This window comes from Sebastes umbrosus, chromosome 7 (genome assembly GCF_015220745.1).
Source record: "Sebastes umbrosus isolate fSebUmb1 chromosome 7, fSebUmb1.pri, whole genome shotgun sequence".
NCBI classification, from domain to species: Eukaryota; Metazoa; Chordata; class Actinopteri; order Perciformes; family Sebastidae; genus Sebastes; species Sebastes umbrosus.
This window is the reverse complement of record NC_051275.1, coordinates 35,747,508-35,770,772: the sequence shown is the minus strand read 5'-3', so window position 1 is coordinate 35,770,772 and position 23,265 is coordinate 35,747,508. Positions and strand designations below refer to the sequence as shown.

At 43.2% G+C, this 23,265-nt stretch overlaps 1 protein-coding gene across 1 annotated transcript in view; it reads right to left on the bottom strand.

Annotated features, from left to right (window-relative positions):
- The window catches only part of wdr62 (WD repeat domain 62), a 39,356-nt gene that overhangs the window by 13,835 nt on the left and 2,256 nt on the right, over positions 1-23,265 (bottom strand). Inside the window, 20 exon segments of the mRNA XM_037774728.1 lie at positions 4-56; positions 6,528-6,634; positions 6,729-6,842; positions 6,977-7,040; positions 7,157-7,268; positions 7,362-7,437; positions 8,725-8,846; positions 12,959-13,029; positions 14,181-14,306; positions 14,408-14,499; positions 17,173-17,348; positions 17,889-18,020; positions 18,322-18,508; positions 18,590-18,750; positions 19,874-20,056; positions 20,373-20,510; positions 20,822-20,989; positions 21,090-21,147; positions 22,071-22,133; positions 22,312-22,403. Coding sequence (XP_037630656.1) covers positions 4-56; positions 6,528-6,634; positions 6,729-6,842; positions 6,977-7,040; positions 7,157-7,268; positions 7,362-7,437; positions 8,725-8,846; positions 12,959-13,029; positions 14,181-14,306; positions 14,408-14,499; positions 17,173-17,348; positions 17,889-18,020; positions 18,322-18,508; positions 18,590-18,750; positions 19,874-20,056; positions 20,373-20,510; positions 20,822-20,989; positions 21,090-21,147; positions 22,071-22,133; positions 22,312-22,403 — 2,295 coding nt within the window.

The following is a 23,265-nucleotide window of genomic DNA, read 5'->3' as shown; positions in this document are numbered from 1 at the left end:
GACCAGTTTCCTGAACCACATGGGCAGCTTCCCGTTGGTCTGAAGCAGCTGAGCATCTGAAACATCATTCAAACACAAACATCACGGAGTGGCTCTGAGAGCTTTATACATGCTAACAGCAGGAAAACACATTCAGAAATACAGTATGAGGAAAATATCTGAATACTGTACGGAAATTAGTGAAATATGTAAAAGAAATAGTAAAAGAAAATATGCGATAAATGTGAAAAATATCCCAAAATGTACGAAAATTATTAGTAAAATATGTGAAAAAATACTGAAAAAATATCCGATGAATATGTGAAATATATCCAATAAATACGTGAAAAATATCCTAAAAATATGTGAAAAACTTCCGAAAAATACATGAAAAATATCCAAAAATATTAGAATATTAGAATATGTGAAAACTAAGTAAAACAACATCTCTGAGGACTTCCGGTCGGTAGGCAGATGGAGTAGACCACTAGCCGGTGCTCCGGTGAACTTGTCATTGTTGTACCAGCCAGCCCTCTGACCTCCACGCCAAAACGAAACCTGGTTATTATCTAACTCCTCTCCTGACCGACTCTTTCATTTCTCACAATGACTTCAAAGGAGCCAAGGGCCTAACGTCAGCTTAACACTGGAGGCTATCACCACCGCGTTCAGAACATCATTCAGCCAGCTGGACTCCAAACCAGACCAGACACGGCTCCCAGTGGAGGACCACGGCCAACGAGCTGCAGAAGACCTCAGCCAAAGAGTCGTGGATCTGGAGAACGTGTGCAGCTCCCTGAGCGAGGATAATGCCAGGCTAAAGGCCAAAGTCACCGACCTGGAGAGAAGCAGGCGCCAGAACATCCGGATCCACTGAAAGCGGACACCCCACTGAGTTCTTCTCAAATTTGCTGCGCGAGGTGTTCGGTACCGAGACACTGCCATCCCTCCCAGAACTGGACCGGGCCCACCGCTCCCTAGCTGCTAAACCGGCCCCCGGACAGCGACCGGTACCAGGCGAAGGATCTGCTCATCAGAGAGGCACGGCGGAGAGGTAAAGCCCATCCGTGTTCTGGAGGACTACTGCCCTGAAGTTGTGAACCAGCGGGGGGAACACAGAGACGTGATGGCAGAACTTCATCAACTGGGACAGAAGCCTGCTCTGCTCTACCCAGCCCGGCTCCGGCTGACGCTGTCCAGCGGAGCCAGAGAGTGGATCAGCTCAGTGGACGAGGCTCATCAGTTCATCAGCAGCCTCCGCAGGTCACCGGAACACTCATAAAGGGACTCTTTAGTAACTATGGACCCACTGGATGAGAGGTAGCACTGTCTATAGCCCTACCGGTTTACACGCAGTGCTGCATGGTAACTGTCACGTGGGTTTGTTTACATCGGTGAACATGTGCATCTATCCAGACTATACACGTGTTTCTGCGCTGCTCTCTTGTTAGGCTACATATACAGACAGTTACAAACATTTACAAGCAGACATTTCTTTATTGAGCCTGGTTCTATACTGGCTCTCTGGAGCTGCTATCACACATGACAGCTTTGGCCCTCTCTGAGAGGGTTTATGTCGTTTCAGACCTTAAAGGGCCAGTTGAACAGTTAGTTCACATTTCAAGCTGGAAATTATCATTTTAAAGACTGTTTATTCTACGTTTGTTAGTACTTAAGTGGGTCTTGTCCTGTACCGTTAATTCAACTATTTAGCTATCTGCTATGGCACAAGTGAATCCATTTTTTTTCTCCTCTCTCTTATTTCTGTCTATTTTGAAATCACAATTCCATATGACTGTCTGATTCCTGCTTCTGTGGTTTTGGTGAAATTTTGTTTTTAATTTTGATTTCTGATTTCTGAAACTGGTGCTAGAGCTTCCCAGCTTCCACAGTTCATAAAGCTGATTGTTTAAGCCAAAATATTGTTCTAGAGGAGCTTGAATCTAGTTTTGTATATGATACCAGAGCAGCAGTTAATTTAGTTTAAGACAGGAAGAGTTGTTGTTGTGCAATGTTTGTTCTGAAGAGCTTGCTGCTTTCTTTTTTAGCAGTTTTCTTGGTTGGGGAGGGGGGTGGGGGGAAGGGATATGTCACTGCCAGTAACACCTCAGTAACTTACACAAACCTATTACTGTACACTAGTCACTCCTGGTCTCCACTGACCTGCTACAGCTGTAGCTTAAAGCAACCACTTGAATACTGTTCTCACGTCCTAACTTTTTAGTCAAGCTGCATGGATAGGCACTTAAAACTACAGAGCTGGAATGTCAAGGGTTTGAACCACCCCATTAAAAGAAAGAAGGTTTTCTCACACCTCAAACAACTTAAAACAGAAATAGCCTTCCTGCAAGAAACCCATATTCGCAGTTCACACAGTGGTCGTCTTCTGTCAGGCTGGACGGGGCAGAAATTTCACTCCGCTTTTCAAGCCAAAGCCAGAGGGGTTTCAATCCTTATCAGTCAAAGGGTTTCCTTTAAACCACACAATGTGATTGCTGACAAGTTCGGTCGATATGTTATTGTATCTGGGAAATGATATGACACACTGGTAGTGCTTGTGAACGTGTACGCCCCTCACTCAGATGATGTAGGTTTCTCTGAACAGTTGTTTTCTCTGCTGCCAGACCTCAGCACATACTCTCTCATACTTGGTGGTGATTTCAACTGTTGGCTAGACCCAGTTTTAGACCGATCTTCCACTAACCCCAGCACAATAAGTAAATCAGCCTCTTTCATTCAAGCCTTTCTCTTTGACTACGGTGTCTGTGATGTGCGGCGCTCTCTACATCCAAACGACAGGGAATACTCGTTCTTCTCGCACGTCCATCATACATACTCCAGGATCGATTATTTTTTTATCGACAACCAACTAGTCCTGCTGGTTCAGTCCTGCGCCTATCAGAGTATTGTCATTTCAGACCACGCTCCTATTGGTTTGACCATGTCCCTCCCTGGCGTCCCACAGAGGAGCAGGCACTGGCGGTTTAACTCAACCCTACTGTCTGATGATAATTTTGTGAAATATATGGAGAAAGAGATAGCCTTTTTTCTTACTACTAATATATCCCCTGAAACCTCTAGCCTAATTGTATGGGATGCTCTTAAAGCTTATCTTAGGGGGCAGATCATAGCATACACCGCTCAAGTGAAGAGAAAATCCTATAAAGAGCGCTTGGATCTGGCCCACCAAATTGGAGAGATTGACAAACAATATGCTCAAACTCAAAGTCCAGACCTTTATAAAAAACGATTAGAACTCAAAACCAAATTTGACCTGCTTACAACTCACTCAACTGAACACTTGCTTTTAAAAAACAAGGCCAGGTTTTACATATATGGAGACAAATCTGACAAAATGCTAGCCAACCAACTCAAAGGCTTTAAAGCAAAACAAAATATCTCCAAAATCCGAATGTCAAATGGTCACATAACTTCAGATCATTCACAAATTAATGAGACATTCAGGGATTTTTATTCCCAGCTTTACACCTCAGAGTCTCAGGCCGATTGTAATGTAATTCTTGACTTCCTGCGCAGTCTAAATATTCCCAAACTTTCTTTGGACTTCAGGAAGAGACTGGAAGAGCCCATATCTCAGGCAGAAATAGCTTTAGCAATTTCCTCAATGCAGTCAGGTAAGAGTCCGGGTCCCGATGGTTTCCCGGCAGAATTTTTTAAAAAGTTCTCCTCGCTACTTTCCCCACAGTTATGTTCAGTCCTATCTGAATCCTGTAGGCAAGGTTCCCTTCCTCAATCATTTACCGAGGCTTGTATCACTCTCATTGCTAAAAAAGGTAAAGACCCAACCGAATGTGCCTCCTATAGGCCTATCTCCCTCTTAAACACAGATGCTAAAATTTTGGCTAAGGTCCTAGCCCATAGACTGGAGAATGTCATTCCTACAATTATATCCAAAGACCAAACTGGCTTTGTCAAGGGCAGACAATCGTACTTTAACATACGACGACTATTCAATATCATCTACTCTGCCTCTGAGAAAGTGCCTGAGTGTGTTGTGTCTCTCGATGCGGAGAAAGCATTTGACCGCGTTGAATGGAACTACTTATTTGCTGTTCTGGACAAATTCGGTTTCGGCCCGAAATTTACCTCGTGGATTAAGCTACTATATTTGCTTCCCTCAGCCTCAATTCGTACTAACTCCCAGCAGTCTAAACCATTCAACTTACATCGTGGAACCCGTCAAGGGTGCCCTCTGAGCCCCATACTTTTTGATCTGGCCATCGAACCGCTTGCCACAGCCTTCCGCAGTTGCAGGGACATATCTGGTATTTGGAGGGGCAACACAGAGCATAGGGTCTCACTTTATGCTGATGACCTCTTGCTCTTTGTCTCAAACCCGGGTACCTCACTACACCCCGCTCTGTCGTTGCTCAATCAGTTTGGTCAATTTTCGGGATACAAATTAAATCTCAACAAAAGCGAGCTTTTTCCCATCAATGATGAAGCACGAGCCTTAGATCTCACCAACCTGCCTTTCAAAATTGAAAAAAATAAGTTTTCCTATTTGGGCATCTCAATTACTAAAAAGTACAAAGATTTATTTAAGGAGAACTTTATTGCTCTGTTAAACCAGATTAAACAAACACTGAAACAGTGGTCACCTCTTTCCATGTCTCTCATGGGGCGTATCAATTCCATCAAAATGACCATCCTACCCAAATTTCTCTACCTCTTTCAGGCCCTACCACTTTTTATCCCCAGATCTTTTTTCAATCAACTTGATTCAATTATATCCGCCTATATATGGCAGGGTAAGCGTCCCCGTCTTAGCAAGGTACATCTCCAAAAAACCAAGGCTACTGGTGGTCTGGCACTTCCAAATTTTTGTTTCTATTATTGGGCTGCTAACTTGCGGTGTCTTGCGTTTTGGTCCTTCTTTTACAATCAGCCTGACTGTCCTTACTGGGTAGCGATGGAACTCCACTTGGACGATAACCTGTCTGTTCTTGCATTGCTTGGATCCTCGCTTCCGCTCCCCTCAATGAAATCTATTAGGAACCCGGTAGTTAAACATTCTTTAAGAATATGGGCTCAATTTAGGAAATACTTTGACTTGGACAGCTTCTCTACTCTAAGCCCCATTGCGTCAAATCATCTTTTCAAACCATCTATTCAGGACCCTGTTTTTCAAGAATGGCACAGGAAAGGTATTGTGCGTTTCAAAGATTTATTTGTAGATAATACTTTGGCATCATTCGAGCAGCTAAGCAAAAAATTCAGTCTTCCTAAGTCCAACTTTTTTAGATATCTACAAGCAAGGCGCTTTGTGCTCTCTCAGTTGTCCAGCTCCTCTGCATCGACAGACGCGACAATTGTCAATACGATCCTTTCTTTAAATCCATCACACAAAAGGCTTATCTCCGTTGTCTATGGCATGATATCAGACTTGTTGCGTGCCCCCATGGACAAGCTCAGAGCAGCATGGGACTTAGGCCTCTCTCTATCACCGGATACGTGGAATTCCATACTGAAGCAGGTTAACTCATCCTCTCTATGTGCTCGTCACTGCTTACTTCAGTTTAAAGTGGTGCATAGGGTTCATATCTCAAAAGCCAAACTGTCTCGCATGTATCCTGAGATTAGTCCCAACTGTGACAAGTGCAACAGCAGTGAAGCCTCCCTTATTCACATGTACTGGTCATGCCCTAGTCTTACAAACTATTGGACGGAGATCTTTCAAACTTTATCTCAGGTGTTAAACGTCAAATTAGAACCAAACCCTCTGGTTGCTCTGTTCGGGGTCACCGGAAGTGAGACGCAATTAACAGCAGAAAAACAACGCACCTTATCCTTTGTTTCCCTTCTGGCTCGGCGAGCAATCCTGCTCAGGTGGAAGGGCGCTGCCCTTCCCACTCACACACAATGGTTGGCGGACATCATGTCTTGCTTAAAGCTTGAGAAAATCAGATACTCGCTTCAATATTCACATGGGAGATTCCTGAAAGCATGGGGCCCTTTTTTAGATACATTCCAGACACTGTAAATACTTGATTACTAAGTGCAGCGTGACTCCATCACACAGTATTCAATCATTCATCGCAGGTCATTGGCGTGACAGTTAGCTTTCCATATGGCGTGCTGGCAGTGACTGGGGAGGGATTGTTTTATTGTTTATATACATCCTTTGTTTTGACTTGTTTATTTGTTGGCATTGGTGCCAGCTGCTAATAATGTATACTCATACCTGTCATTCTTTTTTGGTTACCGAATAGCGCTGTACTTTTGCTATTTACTGCAAAAAAACCTCAATAAAAAGATCTTGATTTAAAACAACATCTATTAGTAAACAAGATTTTCTGCCAGCTAAAAGCATCAAATACCATTCAGACATATCTGAAAAATATCACAAAATTATTAGTGAGACGTGAAAACATAGTAGAAAAAGTATGAGAAAAACGTCCGAAAACTAAGTGAAAAATATCAAAAAACTAAGTGAAAATTATCTGAAAAATACGTGAAATATTTCCAAAAAATATTAGTAAAATATGTGAAAACTAAACTAAATAACATCTATTAGTAAAGCTCACCGTGAGCAGAGTCCAGTCTGGCTGGAGTCCCGAGGTCGGCCTCTTCCTCCTCGTCTTCCTCCGTCTGAGGCAGCTGAGAGGAGGATCCGGTGATGAAGGTCTCCCTCCTGAAACAACAACAACATCATCACAGACTGAAGACCTGGAGACCTGGAGACCTGGAGACTGACCTCAGACCAGCGTCTTCAGCGTCTCACTCACCTGATGTTCTGCTGCTTGTGACTGACGGTTTCGGGAGCGGCGGTCAGTTTCAGGCCCCGCCTCTTCCTCATGGCGCTGGTCATCTGAGAGTCCAGCCGCCACACAAACACACAACTACACACACACAACATTAACAACAGTTCATCGTTATTAAACACTAAACTCTTCAATGATTCTTACACCGAGGTAGGGTTTACCTGTCTCCTAGTAAACTAAGGTTACCTGTCTCCTAGTAGACTAAGGATTACCTGTCTCCGGACACGGTGATGAGGTGTCTGCAGTCCTGACTGAACCTCATACAGGTGACGATCTCTGAAGAAACAAACACAGCAGGTAAATCAAACACCTGAAGAAGAAAGAAGAGGAGCATCTGAATTATTAATAATAATAATAATACTACGACAAACTACCATGACTGCTTTACTCACCAGAGTGTCCGAACAGGGTGGCGACGCACTCTCCTGACTCGTAGTCAAAGATGGCGATGTTTTTATCGGAGCAGCTGGTGGCGAAGAACGACCCCGACGGATCCATCTGAACCTGCAGACATCACAGAGTATCAGCCAATCACATCTCAGTTATCAGTCAACATGATGTTGATTGATAAATTAGTAATCAATACGCGTGTCCTACCTTCAGCAGAGCTCCTTCATCACTGGACGAGCCTTTCAAACACTTCTTCAGCTTCCCGGTTTCCACGTCGTACACCCTAAAAACACACTCCCATCAGCTCCACATCGTACACCCTAAAAACACACTCCCATCAGCTCCACATCGTACACCCTAAAAACACACTCCCATCAGCTCCACATCGTACACCCTAAAAACACACTCCCATCAGCTCCACATCGTACACCCTAAAAACACACTCCCATCAGCTCCACATCGTACACCCTAAAAACACACTCCCATCAACTCCACATCGTACACCCTAAAAACACACTCCCATCAGCTCCACATCGTACACCCTAAAAACACACTCCCATCAGCTCCACATCGTACACCCTAAAAACACACTCCCATCAGCTCCACATCGTACACCCTAAAAACACACTCCCATCAACTCCACATCGTACACCCTAAAAACACACTCCCATCAGCTCCACATCGTACACCCTAAAAACACACTCCCATCAGCTCCACATCGTACACCCTAAAAACACACTCCCATCAGCTCCACATCGTACACCCTAAAAACACACTCCCATCAGCTCCACATCGTACACCCTAAAAACACACTCCCATCAGCTCCACATCGTACACCCTAAAAACACACTCCCATCAGCTCCACATCGTACACCCTAAAAACACACTCCCATCAGCTCCACATCGTACACCCTAAAAACACACTCCCATCAGCTCCACATCGTACACCCTAAAAACACACTCCCATCAGCTCCACATCGTACACCCTAAAAACACACTCCCATCAACTCCACATCGTACACCCTAAAAACACACTCCCATCAGCTCCACATCGTACACCCTAAAAACACACTCCCATCAGCTCCACATCGTACACCCTAAAAACACACTCCCATCAACTCCACATCGTACACCCTAAAAACACACTCCCATCAGCTCCACATCGTACACCCTAAAAACACACTCCCATCAGCTCTACATCGTACACCCTAAAAACACACTCCCATCAGCTCTACATCGTACACCCTAAAAACACACTCCCATCAGCTCCACATCGTACACCCTAAAAACACACTCCCATCAGCTCCACATCGTACACCCTAAAAACACACTCCCATCAGCTCCACATCGTACACCCTAAAAACACACTCCCATCAGCTCTACATCGTACACCCTAAAAACACACTCCCATCAGCTCCACATCGTACACCCTAAAAACACACTCCCATCAGCTCCACATCGTACACCCTAAAAACACACTCCCATCAGCTCCACATCGTACACCCTAAAAACACACTCCCATCAGCTCCACATCGTACACCCTAAAAACACACTCCCATCAGCTGCTAACCTGACGTTTCGGTCCTGACAGGCGATGGCGACGTGGGTCCTTGATGAGTCCAGGTCCATGTCGTACAGCGTCGTCTTCTCAACCACGTGGTGACTCCTGGAGAACGATGGACCCTCCGCCGTCTGGACCGCAACACACACATCACACACGACGACATCAGACACAGATCTTTTTTTTCGGACATTTGTTCAGACATTTTTCAGATCTTTTTTTCAGACTTTTTTTAGATCTTTTTTTCGGACATTTTCTTTCAGACTTTTTTTCAGACATTTTTCAGATATTTTTTTAGACATTTTTTTCAGGCTTTTTTTTCGGACATTTTTTCAGATATTTTTTTTCAGCCATTCTTCAGATATTTTTTTTCAGACTTTTTTTAGATCTTTTTTTCGGACATTTTCTTTCAGACTTTTTTTTCAGATCTTTTTTTTTCAGACTTTTTCAGATCTTTTTTTTCAGACATTTTTTCAGACATTTTTTTCAGACTTTGTGTTTAGACTTTTTTTTCAGATATTTTTTTCAGACATTTTTCAGATCTTTTTTTTCGGACATTTTTTCAGACATTTTTCAGATCTTTTTTTCAGATCTTTTTTTCAGACATTTTTCAGATCTTTTTTCTCAGACATTTTTTTTCAGACTTTGTTTTTAGACTTTTTTTTCAGATCTTTTTTTTCAGATCTTTTTTTTCGGACATTTTTTCAGACATTTTTCAGATCTTTTTTTCAGACTTTTTTTCGGACATTTTTCAGATCTTTTTTTTCAGGCTTTTTTCAGATCTTTTTTCGGACATTTTTTCAGACATTTTTTTTCAGACTTTTTTTTTCAGACATTTTTTCAGACTTTTTTCAGATTTTTTTTTTCAGACTTTTTCCAGTTATTTTTTTTCAGATATTTTTTCAGACTTTTTTCAGATATTGTTTTTCAGATCTTTTTTTCAGACATTTTTCAGACATTTTTTCCAGTCTTTTTTTTGGGACATTTTTTCAGACTTTTTTTTCAGACATTTTTCAGATCTTTTTGTTCGGACATTTCTTTAGATTTTCTTTTTCGGACAAATTTTTCACACATTTTTCAGATCTTTTTCTTCAGACTTTTTTTTCAGACATTTTTCAAATCTTTTTTTTCAGACTTTTTTCAGATTTTTTTTTCAGATGTTTTTCAGATATTTTTCAGAATTTTTTTTCTGACATTTTTTCAGAAATTTTTCAGATCTTTTTTTCAGACTTTTTTCAGATCTTTTTTTCAGATCTTTTTTTTCAGAAATTTTTCAGATCTTTTTTTCAGATCTTTTTTTTCAGACATTTTTCAGATCTTTTTCTTCGGACATTTTTTTCAGACTTTGTTTTAAGACTTTTTTCAGGTCTTTTTGTTCGGACATTTCTTCAGATTTTCTTTTTCAGCCATTTTTCAAATCTTTTTTTTCAGACTTTTTTCAGATCTTTTTTTTCAGACTTTTTTTCAGACATCTTTCAGATCTTTTTTTCAGACATCTTTCAGATCTTTTTTTTCAGACATTTTTCAGATCTTTTTTCGGACATTTTTTCAGACATTTTTTTCAGACTTTGTTTTTAGACTTTTTTTTCAGATCTTTTTTTCAGACATTTTTCAGATCTTTTTTTTCAGATCTTTTTTTCCAGATCTTTTTTTCGGACATTTTTTCAGACATTTTTTTCAGACTTTTTTCAGTTCTTTTTTTTCAGACATTTTTTCAGACTTTTTTCAGATCTTTTTTTTCAGACTTTTTTTCAGACTTTTTTCAGATATTGTTTTTCAGATCTTTTTTTCAGACATTTTTCAGACATTTTTTTCAGTCTTTTTTTTGGGACATTTTTTCAGACTTTTTTTTCAGACATTTTTTCAGACATTTTTTCAGACTTTTTTCAGACATTTTTCAGACATTTTTTCCAGTCTTTTTTTTGGGACATTTTTTCAGACATTTTTCAGATCTTTTTGTTCGGACATTTCTTTAGATTTTCTTTTTCGGACAAATTTTTCACACATTTTTCAGATCTTTTTCTTCAGACTTTTTTTTCAGACATTTTTCAAATTTTTTTTTTCAGACTTTTTTCAGATTTTTTTCAGATCTTTTTTTCAGACTTTTTTCAGATCTTTTTTTTCAGACTTTTTTCAGACTTTTTTCAGATCTTTTTTTTCAGACTTTTTTCAGATTTTTTTCAGATCTTTTTTTCGGACATTTTTCAGATCTTTTTTTTCAGACTTTTTTCGGACATTTTTTCAGACATTTTTTCAGACTTTTTTCAGATCTTTTTTTCCAGTCTTTTTTTTGGGACATTTTTTCAGACTTTTTTTTCAGACATTTTTCAGATCTTTTTGTTCGGATATTTCTTTAGATTTTCTTTTTCAGACAAATTTTTCACACATTTTTCAGATCTTTTTCTTCAGACTTTTTTTTCAGACATTTTTCAAATCTTTTTTTTTCAGACTTTTTTCAGATTTGTTTTTTCAGATGTTTTTCAGATATTTTTCAGATCTTTTTTTTCGGACATTTTTTTCAGACTTTTTTTTCGGACATTTTTTCAGAAATTTTTCAGATCTTTTTCTTCGGACATTTTTTTCAGACTTTGTTTTAAGACTTTTTTCAGGTCTTTTTGTTCGGACATTTCTTCAGATTTTCTTTTTTGGACAAATTTTTCAGACATTTTTCAGATCTTTTTCTTCAGACTTCTTTTTCAGCCATTTTTCAAATCTTTTTTTTCAGACTTGTTTTGTCCGACATTTTTTAGATCTTTTTTTGTCCGACATATTTCCAGTTTTTTTTTTGGGACATTCATAAATATTATAAGTATTATATTAGAGTATTTTAATAACAGCAGTTTGTACCTGAATAGACGTAATTTAATAAAACAACAACCCAAGCCCCTCTGGTAGTGTTGAAGGTATTTCTGACAGTACTGATGTATTTTTAATGGCAGCAGAAGTATATTTGGTAGTATTAGAGGTATTTATATCATTATTGAAGCACTTCTGGCAGTACTGGAAGTATTCCTGGAATTATTGAAGTATTTCTGTAACTGGAAGTATTTCTGATAGTATTGGAAGTATTTCTGGCAGTACTGATGTATTTTTGATGGTAGTATAAATATATCTGGTAGTATAGGAAGTATTTATAAAATTAATGAAGTATCACTGGCAGTATTGGAAGTACTTCTGGAATTATTTAAGTATTTCTGGCAGTATTAGAACTATTTCTGAAGTATTTGTGATGGTATTGGAAGTATCCCTGGTAGAGTTGGACGTATTTCTATAATGGTTAAAGTATTTCTGGGACTATCGGGAGTATTTCTATAATTACTGAAGTATTTCGGGCAGTATTATCAGGAGTATTTCTTTAATTATTGAAGTATTTCTGATGGATCGGGAGTATTTCTATAACTATTGAAGTAGTATTATCGGGAGTATTTCTATAATTATTGAAGTAGTATTATCGGGAGTATTTCTATAATTACTGAAGTAGTATTATCGGGAGTATTTCTATAATTACTGAAGTAGTATTATCGGGAGTATTTCTATAATTACTGAAGTAGTATTATCGGGAGTATTTCTATAATTACTGAAGTAGTATTATCGGGAGTATTTCTATAATTACTGAAGTAGTATTATCGGGAGTATTTCTATAATTACTGAAGTAGTATTATCGGGAGTATTTCTATAATTATTGAAGTAGTATTATCGGGAGTATTTCTATAATTACTGAAGTAGTATTATCGGGAGTATTTCTATAATTATTGAAGTAGTATTATCGGGAGTATTTCTATAATTATTGAAGTAGTATTATCGGGAGTATTTCTATAATTATTGAAGTAGTATTATCGGGAGTATTTCTATAATTACTGAAGTAGTATTATCGGGAGTATTTCTATAATTATTGAAGTAGTATTATCGGGAGTATTTCTATAATTACTGAAGTAGTATTATCGGGAGTATTTCTATAATTACTGAAGTAGTATTATCGGGAGTATTTCTATAATTACTGAAGTAGTATTATCGGGAGTATTTCTATAATTATTGAAGTAGTATTATCGGGAGTATTTCTATAATTACTGAAGTAGTATTATCGGGAGTATTTCTATAATTACTGAAGTAGTATTATCGGGAGTATTTCTATAATTATTGAAGTAGTATTATCGGGAGTATTTCTATAATTACTGAAGTAGTATTATCAGGAGTATTTATATATAGATACTAGATAGTTCTTCATCAGTCAGTGTGTTCAGACCTGCTCAGCTGTCTGGAAGTAGATGCTCTTGTCGGCTCCACAGCTCACCATCTGAACCTCTGGACTCTCACCTGGAACACAGGAGACTGATAACAATACTGGGGAAGTACACGGGAAGTACACAGGAAGTACACAGGAAGTACACGGGAAGTACACGGGAAGTACACGGGAAGTACACGGGAAGTATTTTTGGATAGTAGTGAAAGTATCCCTTGGTAGTATTGGAAGTATTTCTATAATTATTGAATAAACTACCCAGCAGTATATAAAGTCATTAAAAGTAGCTCCACCTTTATAAACCAGCTGACACACATTATCAGCAACTTCCTGTTTCATGGCGAATGGCTCAAAATGGCCGCCACGCCACGGTCATGTCATTCAGTGAAAACTCACCATTTGAATAACTTTTCATCCTCAAGCTCTTAAGATGGACCTGACCAAATTTCAAGTTGATCTGATGAAATCTGTAGGAGGAGTTTGTTAAAGTACACGGCCTATAAAACGCCAAAAACGGGCGAAAATCGCACATCAAATTAAAAATGTCTGACTTCCTGTTGAGTTTTGGGTATACCTCCCAGAGGCGTTTTTGTTCGTCTCCACATGTTGCATCTGTCTGCCAAATTTCATACATGTAGGTGAAACCGGAGCGAGGGGCTCAATTTTTCCAACTTCCTAGGGAGCGCTAGCGAGTCATTTTGCAACAGCCGAGCCCGAGACCCTTAAAATATCAAATCTTTAACCGCGTCTGACAAGTCTGCCAAGTTTAACAACTTTTAGAGCAAGTTAAGGGCGATTCATTTGATGAATAATAAGAAGAAACACTACAGTTTCAATAGGGCCTTCGCTGGCCCGACGTTGTCGGTGCTCGGGTCCTAACTACAGTTTCAATAGGGCCTTCGCTGGCCCGACGCTGTCGGTGCTCGGGTCCTAACTACAGTTTCAATAGGGCCTTCGCTGGCCCGACGTTGTCGGTGCTCGGGCCCTAAATATAGATTATTCTACATAATGAGTACTTTTACTTTAAGTATATTTTGAATGCAGTACTTTCACTTGTAACAGAGTATTACTACACTGTGTTATTGGTACTTCTACTGACGTTAAAGATGTGAGATACGCTCTGTATAACAGAGTCACTGTGGAGAACGACTACAGCACGACATCATCTGATGACGTCATGACTCTGAGCTATACATGGACTTGTGTGGTGTGAACGGGCCGTTACCGGTGAACTTGACGGCGGTGATGGAGGCCGAGTGGTCGTTCAGAGTCTGCTCCAGACTGTAGTTCTTCTCCAGGTTGAAGATGTGGATCAGTCGATCTCTACTGGCCGTCGCCAACAGCTTCACACCTGAAACAGCGGCAGAGTCGTCACTCAGGTGTCACACCTCCATCAACCGTGGAGGAAATAACCTCTGTAGCTCTGTGGCGTCTCTTGACCTGAGGTCTCACCTGTGGACGTTGGGGAGAACTCCAGACACAACACCTCCGAGTCGTGAGCCTCAATCTTCACCAGCTCGTCCAGAAACTCCAGACCAAAGATCCTGAACACAGAGACACGTCATCTGATCTCTGAGACCACCAGGTCAGGATCAGGATCAGCAGAAACACCTCATCTGATCTCTGAGACCACCAGGTCAGGATCAGGATCAGCAGACACACCTCATCTGATCTCTGAGACCACCAGGTCAGGATCAGGATCAGCAGAAACACCTCATCTGATCTCTGAGACCACCAGGTCAGGATCAGGATCAGCAGACAGTACTCAGTCACATGTAGAATATACAGTAGTTTAGTAGTGTTTCCAGTCGTCCAGCAGAGGGCAGCAGAGACTGAGTGTCTCTAGCGTCTCCGAGTGTCTCTAGCTTCTCTGAGTGTCTCTGAGTGTCTCTGAGTGTCTCTAGCGTCTCTAGCTTCTCTGAGTGTCTCTAGCGTCTCTAGCTTATCTGAGTGTCTCTGAGTGTCTCTAGCGTCTCCGAGTGTCTCTAGCTTATCTGAGTGTCTCTGAGTGTCTCTGAGTGTCTCCGAGTGTCTCTAGCTTCTCTGAGTGTCTCTGAGTGTCTCTAGCTTATCTGAGTGTCTCTGAGTGTCTCTGAGTGTCTCTAGCTTATCTGAGTGTCTCTGAGTGTCTCTGAGTGTCTCTAGCGTCTCTGAGTGTCTCTGAGTGTCTCTGAGTGTCTCTGAGTGTCTCTAGCTTCTCTGAGTGTCTCTGAGTGTCTCTAGCTTCTCTGAGTGTCTCTGAGTGTCTCTAGCTTCTCTGAGCGTCTCTGAGCGTCTCTAGCTTCTCTGAGTGTCTCTAGTGTCTCTAGCTTCTCTGAGTGTCTCTGAGTGTCTCTAGTGTCTCTAGCGTCTCTGAGTGTCTCTAGCGTCTCTAGCTTCTCTGAGTGTCTCTAGCGTCTCTAGTGTCTCTGAGTGTCTCTAGCGTCTCTGAGTGTCTCTAGCGTCTCTGAGTGTCTCTAGCTTCTCTGAGTGTCTCTAGCGTCTCTAGCGTCTCTGAGTGTCTCTGAGTGTCTCTGAGTGTCTCTAGCGTCTCTGAGTGTCTCTAGCTTCTCTGAGTGTTTCTAGCTTCTCTGAGTGTCTCTAGCGTCTCTGAGTGTCTCTAGCGTCTCTGAGTGTCTCTAGCGTCTCTAGCGTCTCTGAGTGTCTCTAGCTTCTCTGAGTGTCTCTAGCGTCTCTGAGTGTCTCTAGCATCTCTGAGTGTCTCTAGTGTCTCTGAGTGTCTCTAGCGTCTCTAAGTGTCTCTAGCATCTCTGAGTGTCTCTAGCGTCTCTGAGTGTCTCTAGCGTCTCTGAGTGTCTCTGAGTGTCTCTAGCTTCTCTGAGTGTCTCTAGCGTCTCTGAGTGTCTCTAGCTTCTCTGAGTGTCTCTAGCTTCTCTGAGTGTCTCTAGCGTCTCTGAGTGTCTCTAGCTTCTCTGAGTGTCTCTAGCTTCTCTGAGCGTCTCTGAGTGTCTCTGAGCGTCTCTGAGTGTCTCTAGTGTCTCTAGCTTCTCTGAGTGTCTCTGAGTGTCTCTAGTGTCTCTAGCGTCTCTGAGTGTCTCTAGCGTCTCTAGCGTCTCTGAGTGTCTCTAGCGTCTCTGAGTGTCTCTAGCATCTCTGAGTGTCTCTGAGTGTCTCTGAGTGTCTCTAGCGTCTCTGAGTGTCTCTGAGTGTCTCTAGCTTCTCTGAGTGTCTCTGAGTGTCTCTAGCTTCTCTGAGTGTCTCTAGCGTCTCTGAGTGTCTCTAGTGTCTCTAGCTTCTCTGAGCGTCTCTAGCGTCTCTGAGTGTCTCTAGCGTCTCTAGCGTCTCTGAGTGTCTCTAGCGTCTCTAGCTTCTCTAGCGTCTCTGAGTGTCTCTAGCATCTCTGAGTGTCTCTGAGTGTCTCTAGCTTCTCTGAGTGTCTCTAGCGTCTCTGAGTGTCTCTAGTGTCTCTAGCTTCTCTGAGTGTCTCTAGCGTCTCTGAGTGTCTCTAGCGTCTCTAGCGTCTCTGAGTGTCTCTAGCGTCTCTAGCTTCTCTAGCGTCTCTGAGTGTCTCTAGCTTCTCTGAGTGTCTCTGAGTGTCTCTAGCTTCTCTGAGTGTCTCTAGCGTCTCTGAGTGTCTCTAGTGTCTCTAGCTTCTCTGAGTGTCTCTAGTGTCTCTAGCTTCTCTGAGCGTCTCTAGCGTCTCTGAGTGTCTCTAGCGTCTCTGAGTGTCTCTAGCGTCTCTGAGTGTCTCTAGTGTCTCTAGCTTCTCTGAGCGTCTCTAGCGTCTCTGAGTGTCTCTAGTGTCTCTGAGTGTCTCTAGCGTCTCTAGCTTCTCTAGCGTCTCTGAGTGTCTCTAGCATCTCTGAGTGTCTCTGAGTGTCTCTAGCGTCTCTGAGTGTCTCTGAGTGTCTCTAGCGTCTCTGAGTGTCTCTGAGTGTCTCTAGCTTCTCTGAGTGTCTCTGAGTGTCTCTAGCTTCTCTGAGTGTCTCTAGCGTCTCTGAGTGTCTCTAGTGTCTCTAGCTTCTCTGAGTGTCTCTAGTGTCTCTAGCTTCTCTGAGCGTCTCTAGCGTCTCTGAGTGTCTCTAGTGTCTCTAGCTTCTCTGAGTGTCTCTGAGTGTCTCTAGCTTCTCTGAGTGTCTCTAGCGTCTCTGAGTGTCTCTAGCATCTCTGAGTGTCTCTGAGTGTCTCTAGCGTCTCTGAGTGTCTCTGAGTGTCTCTAGCTTCTCTGAGTGTCTCTAGCGTCTCTGAGTGTCTCTAGTGTCTCTAGCGTCTCTTACCGCAGGTTTCCACAGCGGTCTCCGGCTGCCAGGTGTTGTCCATCAGGACTGATCCCCAGCACTCTGATGCCAGCTTTCCCATCAGCCCCTGCTGCCTCTCCCCCCCTCTCCCCCCTGTCCCCCTCGGCCTGCAGGTGCTGCATGTCCTCCCCCACGTACACGATCCTCAGCAGGTCCTGTAGGACAGCACAGGAAGCTCAGTACTAGTAGACCGCTACTATGTGTATATACTGGTGTACTGTGTGTACTGGTGTACTTTGTGTACTGGTGTACTCGTGTACTTTGTGTACTCGTGTACTTTGTGTACTGGTGTACTTTGTGTACTCGTGTACTGGTGTACTTTGTGTACTGGTGTACTCGTGTACTTTGTGTACTCGTGTACTTTGTGTACTGGTGTACTTTGTGTACTGGTGTACTTTGTGTACTCATGTACTTTGTGTACTCGTTTACTTTGTGTACTGGTGTACTCGTGTACTTTGTGTACTCGTGTACTTTGTGTACTGGTGTACTCGTGTACTTTGTGTACTCGTGTACTGGTGTACTTTGTGTACTCGTGTACTTTGTGTGCTGGTGTACTGGTGTACTCGTGTACTTTGTGTACTCGTGTACTTTGTGTACTGGTGTACTCGTGTACTTTGTGTACTCGTGTACTTTGTGTACTCGTGTACTTTGTGTACTTGTGTACTTTGTGTACTGGGTGTACTCGCTGGTCTTACGTTGCTGTAGAGGTTCCGGTGTCCGGTGGGGGGGTCGGTGTGCCAGAGTCTGACGGTGTTATCAGATGAACAGGTGAGGAAGGAGGACGGAGGAAGACAGGCCTGAGACACGTCTGACAGCTCCGGGTACACCTGAGGACAACAAATACACACACACACACACACATATATATATATACAGGTGTTATATATATATATATATATATATACATATATATATATATACTATATATATATATATATATATATATATATATATATATATATATATATATATATATATACAGGTGTGTTATATATATATATATACATATATATATATATACACATTAATATACAGTAAGTATTGCTAGTAGTACTTGCAGTATCTACATTAGTATTTCTATAAGTATTGAAGTACTTCCGGTAGTATTTGCAGTATTGGTGTACCTACCTGGACGCTCCACACACAGCTGCTGTGGTACAGAGCAGAGTACTGCTTGGCGGCGTTCCTCACGTCTTTAACGTCCCACACGTACACGCTGTGGTCGTTGTACACACAGGTCAGCTGTCTGGCGGCGGGGTCAAAGGTCACAGCCAAGGTGTCTGGGTACTGAGCACCTGGACTGGCAGGTAGCAGGCTGCTGTGTGAACAGGTACACGGTTAGTACTCACTGGGAGTATTGTCGGTATGTTAGCGGTATGTTTTGCAGTACTTGTACCCGTGCTGTACGCTCTGTGTGAGGTCGACTCCAAGGCGGTGAGGTCGCTGCAGCGTGGTGATGTACTGCAGGTTGGACGGGCTGAACACTCTGACGGCGCCGTCGGCACAACCACAGAAGATGAAGTCCTCGCTGACCGCCAGACAGCTCGCCGATGACGTCTGTCAACGTCAACAACAACAACAACAACAACAACAACAACAACAACGTTTTATCTGTTGGTTTTAGATCGACCTATCGGAAGTAACAATGAGCTCTTATTTTGGAAGGCAATATGAGAGGGAAGTCTTCTTAAATCGTACAGGTGCGTTTTAAATCGTGTTTCATATCATTACAGGTGTGTTTCATATTGTTATAGGTGTGTTTCATATCGTACAGGTGCGTTTCATTTCGTACAGGTGCGTTTCATATCGTACAGGTGCGTTTCATTTCGTACAGGTGCGTTTCATATCATTACAGGTGTGTTTCATATCATTACAGGTGCGCTCCATATCATTACAGGTGAGCTTCATATCGTACAGGTGTGTTTCATATCATTACAGGTGCGTTTCATATCGTACAGGTGTGTTTCATATCGTACAGGTGTGTTTTATATCGTTATAGGTGCGCTTCATATCGTACAGGTGTGTTTTATATCGTTATAGGTGTGTTTCATATCGTTACAGGTGCGCTTCATATCGTTACAGGTGCGTTTCATATCGTTACAGGTGTGTTTCATATCGTTACAGGTGTGTTTCATATCGTAACAGGTGTGTTTCATATCGTACAGGTGTGTTTCATATCGTAACAGGTGTGTTTCATATCGTTACAGGTGTGTTTCATATCGTACAGGTGTGTTTCCTATCGTACAGGTGCGCTTCATATCGTACAGGTGCGTTTCATATCGTGCAGGTGCGTTTCATATCGTTACAGGTGCGTTTCATATCGTACAGGTGCGTTTCATATCGTTACAGGTGCGTTTCATATCGTACAGGTGCGTTTCATATCGTTCAGGTGCGTTTCATATCGTACAGGTGCGTCTCATATCGTTACAGGTGTGTTTCATATCGTTACAGGTGTGTTTCATATCGTACAGGTGTGTTTTATATCATTACAGGTGCGCTTCATATCGTACAGGTGCGCTTCATATCGTACAGGTGCGCTTCATATCGTACAGGTGTGTTTCATATCGTTACAGGTGCGTTGCATATCGTACAGGTGCGTTTCATATCGTACAGGTGTGTTTCATATCGTACAGGTGTGTTTCATATCGTACAGGTGTGTTTTCCGGTGCTCATCACTGACCTTGAGGTTGACCCAGGCCTCCAGGTGTCGGCTGCTGTTGAAAAGACAAAGCAGACCGGAGCTGGTGATGCAGTAGGTGCTGGACGCCATGAGGCCACGCCCACATGCCACCCCACTAAAAACGCTGTTCTTATGGTCGCCTAGCAACCCCGATCGACCAATCAGAGGCACAGTGCTGTTCACCTGGATACAGGGAAAAAATAGTTAGTTCAGACTACTGCAAAATGAGCTGTGATTGGCTGAGGAGAAGACAGACAGTGTAGATGAGCTGTGATTGGCTGAGGAGAAGACAGACAGTGTGGATGAGCTGTGATTGGCTGAGGAGAAGACAGACAGTGTGGATGAGCTGTGATTGGCTGAGGAGAAGACAGACAGTGTAGATGAGCTGTGATTGGCTGAGGAGAAGACAGACAGTGTGGATGAGCTGTGATTGGCTGAGGAGAAGACAGACAGTGTAGATGAGCTGTGATTGGCTGATTGGAAGTAATCAGGAAGGTACCCGTCGTTCTTTGGAGGCGTCCAGGTACCAGAACTTGACGTGTCGGTTTCCTGCAGTGACGAAGTAGCTGTTGTCCTGAGAGAAGGAGACGGCGAGCACTCTGCTGGACACTTTGTTGGAGGCGATGATGGAACCTTTCTGCTCAAAGGCACAAAGACAGGAAGGACAGGAGGGACGACATGTATCAATGTAGTAAAGTTCAGATACTTTACCGCTAGTAGACATTCCATCATTACAGTATTATTACTCTGTATTAATGTAAATCAGGATGTTACTGTTGTAGTAGAGCTGGAGCTCATTTTCATTATGGATTCATCTGACTATTATTTATTATACTGATTAATAAGAAAAGACTTGAGTAAAGTACCTCAAAGTACAGTGCATGAGTAAACGTACACCATAGGTGTGTGTGTGTGTGTGTGTGTGTGTGTGTGTGTGTGCGTCCTCACCCTCCAGTCCCACACACTAACAGTCATGTCGTGTTGGTATCCCACGGAGACGATGTAGCAGCTGTTGGTGGAGAACGCCACGCAGGAAACGCCGTATTTATGAGACTGAACCTCGGCCACCTGACCTCCGTCCACCTCCCACACCCGCACACAGGGCATGTGACCACTCTGCAACACACACACACAAAGTCAGCTACACACTCCTTCACCTGTCCTCCAGGGTGTCCACAGAGACAACAGCAGACTCAGGTGTGACCTCAGCTCTTACCTCACCAGTGACCAGGTGCTTTCCATCATGGGAGAACGCCACAGCACTGAAGGGCTTCCTGAAACACAGACACGTCTTTACTGGCCTCTACTGCCTCTCTCTACTGGCCTCTACTGCCTCTCTCTACTGGCCTCTACTGCCTCTCTTTACCAGCCTCTACTGCCTCTCTCTACTGGCCTCTCTCGCCTCTCTCTACTGGCCTCTACTGCCTCTCTCTACTGGCCTCTACTGCCTCTCTCTACTGGCCTCTACTGCCTCTCTTTACCAGCCTCTACTGCCTCTCTCTACTGGCCTCTCTCGCCTCTCTCTACTGGCCTCTACTGCCTCTCTCTACTGGCCTCTACTGCCTCTCTTTACTGGCCTCTACTGCCTCTCTCTACTGGCCTCTACTGCCTCTCTCTACTGGCCTCTACTGCCTCTCTCTACTGGCCTCTACTGCCTCTCTCTACTGGCCTCTACTGACTCTCTCTACAGCCTCTCTCTACTGGCTTCTACTGCCTCTCTCTACAGCCTCTCTCTACTGGCCTCTACTGCCTCTACTGACCTCTACTGCCTCTCTCTACTGGCCTCTACTGCCTCTCTTTACTGGCCTCTACTGCCTGTCTTTACTGGCCTCTACTGCCTCTCTCTACTGGCCTCTACTGCCTCTCTTTACCGGCCTCTACTGCCTCTCTCTACTGGCCTCTACTGCCTCTCTCTACTGCCTCTCTCTACTGGCCTCTACTGCCTCTCTTTACTGGCCTCTACTGCCTCTCTCTACTGGCCTCTCTCGCCTCTCTCTACTGGCCTCTACTGCCTCTCTCTACTGGCCTCTACTGCCTCTCTTTACTGGCCTCTACTGCCTCTCTCTACTGGCCTCTACAGCCTCTCTCTACTGGCCTCTACTGCCTCTCTCTACTGCCTGTCTCTACTGGCCTCTACTGCCTCTCTCTACTGCCTCTGTTACCTGTGGTTGAGTGGAGGAGACGCTGACAGACGTACCTGGACGTGTTGATGATGTGACTCTGTTTGTTCTTCTTCGGGTGAAGCAGCACGATGACGCACCTGAAACACGAACAGTCGGGTTCATTCTAATTAAATCTCAGCAAACTTCTCAGCGTCATGTTTGTGCTGAGACTGACACAGAAAAGCATGCTGGGAAAAATATCCCCAAACTGTCCCTCTGTTTTGTGGGGGGACGTCATCCTATCATACAGGTGAGTCTAAGGGAGGCGGGGCTTACCCTGCAGGGTAGGCGATGAGCCCAGATTTGGGGTCAGAGGTCAAACCGCTGCCGCTGACTGTGCTGATCCCCAGAACTTTCTCCAGACTCACCTGAAACAACACAAACACACCAAACTGCATTCAAACACCAGCAACCACAATCTAACAACAACTGACGTCAGACAACTCTTTTCCTTCACGTTCCTTCATGTTTCAGCTCGCAGAAGGTCCTCTTTACTAATAGATGTTATTCAGTTGAGTTTTCACATTCTGTTTTTCAGGTTCAGGTTCCAGTGAAACACCGCAGGCCTGTTGCTTCTGTGGCTGAACATTAGCTTGTTGCTGTGAAGTTAGCACACAAAGCTTGGTTCACTCAGAGCTCAACGTTACTCTGGGTTCACTTTCACTACCGCCAGCTTCTCTACTGGCTCCTCTACTGGCTTCTCTACTGGCTCCTCTACTGGCTCCTCTACTGGCTCCTCTACAGGCTCCTCTACTGGCTCCTCTACTGGATCCTCTACTGGCTCCTCTACAGGCTCCTCTACAGGCTCCTCTACTGGCTCCTCTACTGGCTCCTCTACTGGCTCCTCTACTGGATCCTCCAGCAGCACCTCGCTCTCATTAACATGCTTCATGAAAGGCTGAGCTAGCAGTTAGCCACTGTGATGCTAGCCGTGATGCTAACACTGTGATGCTAGCAGTAGCTGTGATGCTAGCTGTGATGCTAACACTGTGATGCTAACACTGTGATGCTAGCTGTGAGGTGTAACCAGTAGCTGTGTGGTGTTGCCAGTAGTTGTGTGGTGTTATCAGTAGTTGTGTGGTGTTACCAGTAGTTGTGTGGTGTTGCCAGTAGTTGTGTGGTGTTATCAGTAGTTGTGTGGTGTTACCAGTAGTTGTGTGGTGTTGCCAGTAGTTGTGTGGTGTTACCAGTAGCTGTGTGGTGTTGCCAGTAGTTGTGTGGTGTTATCAG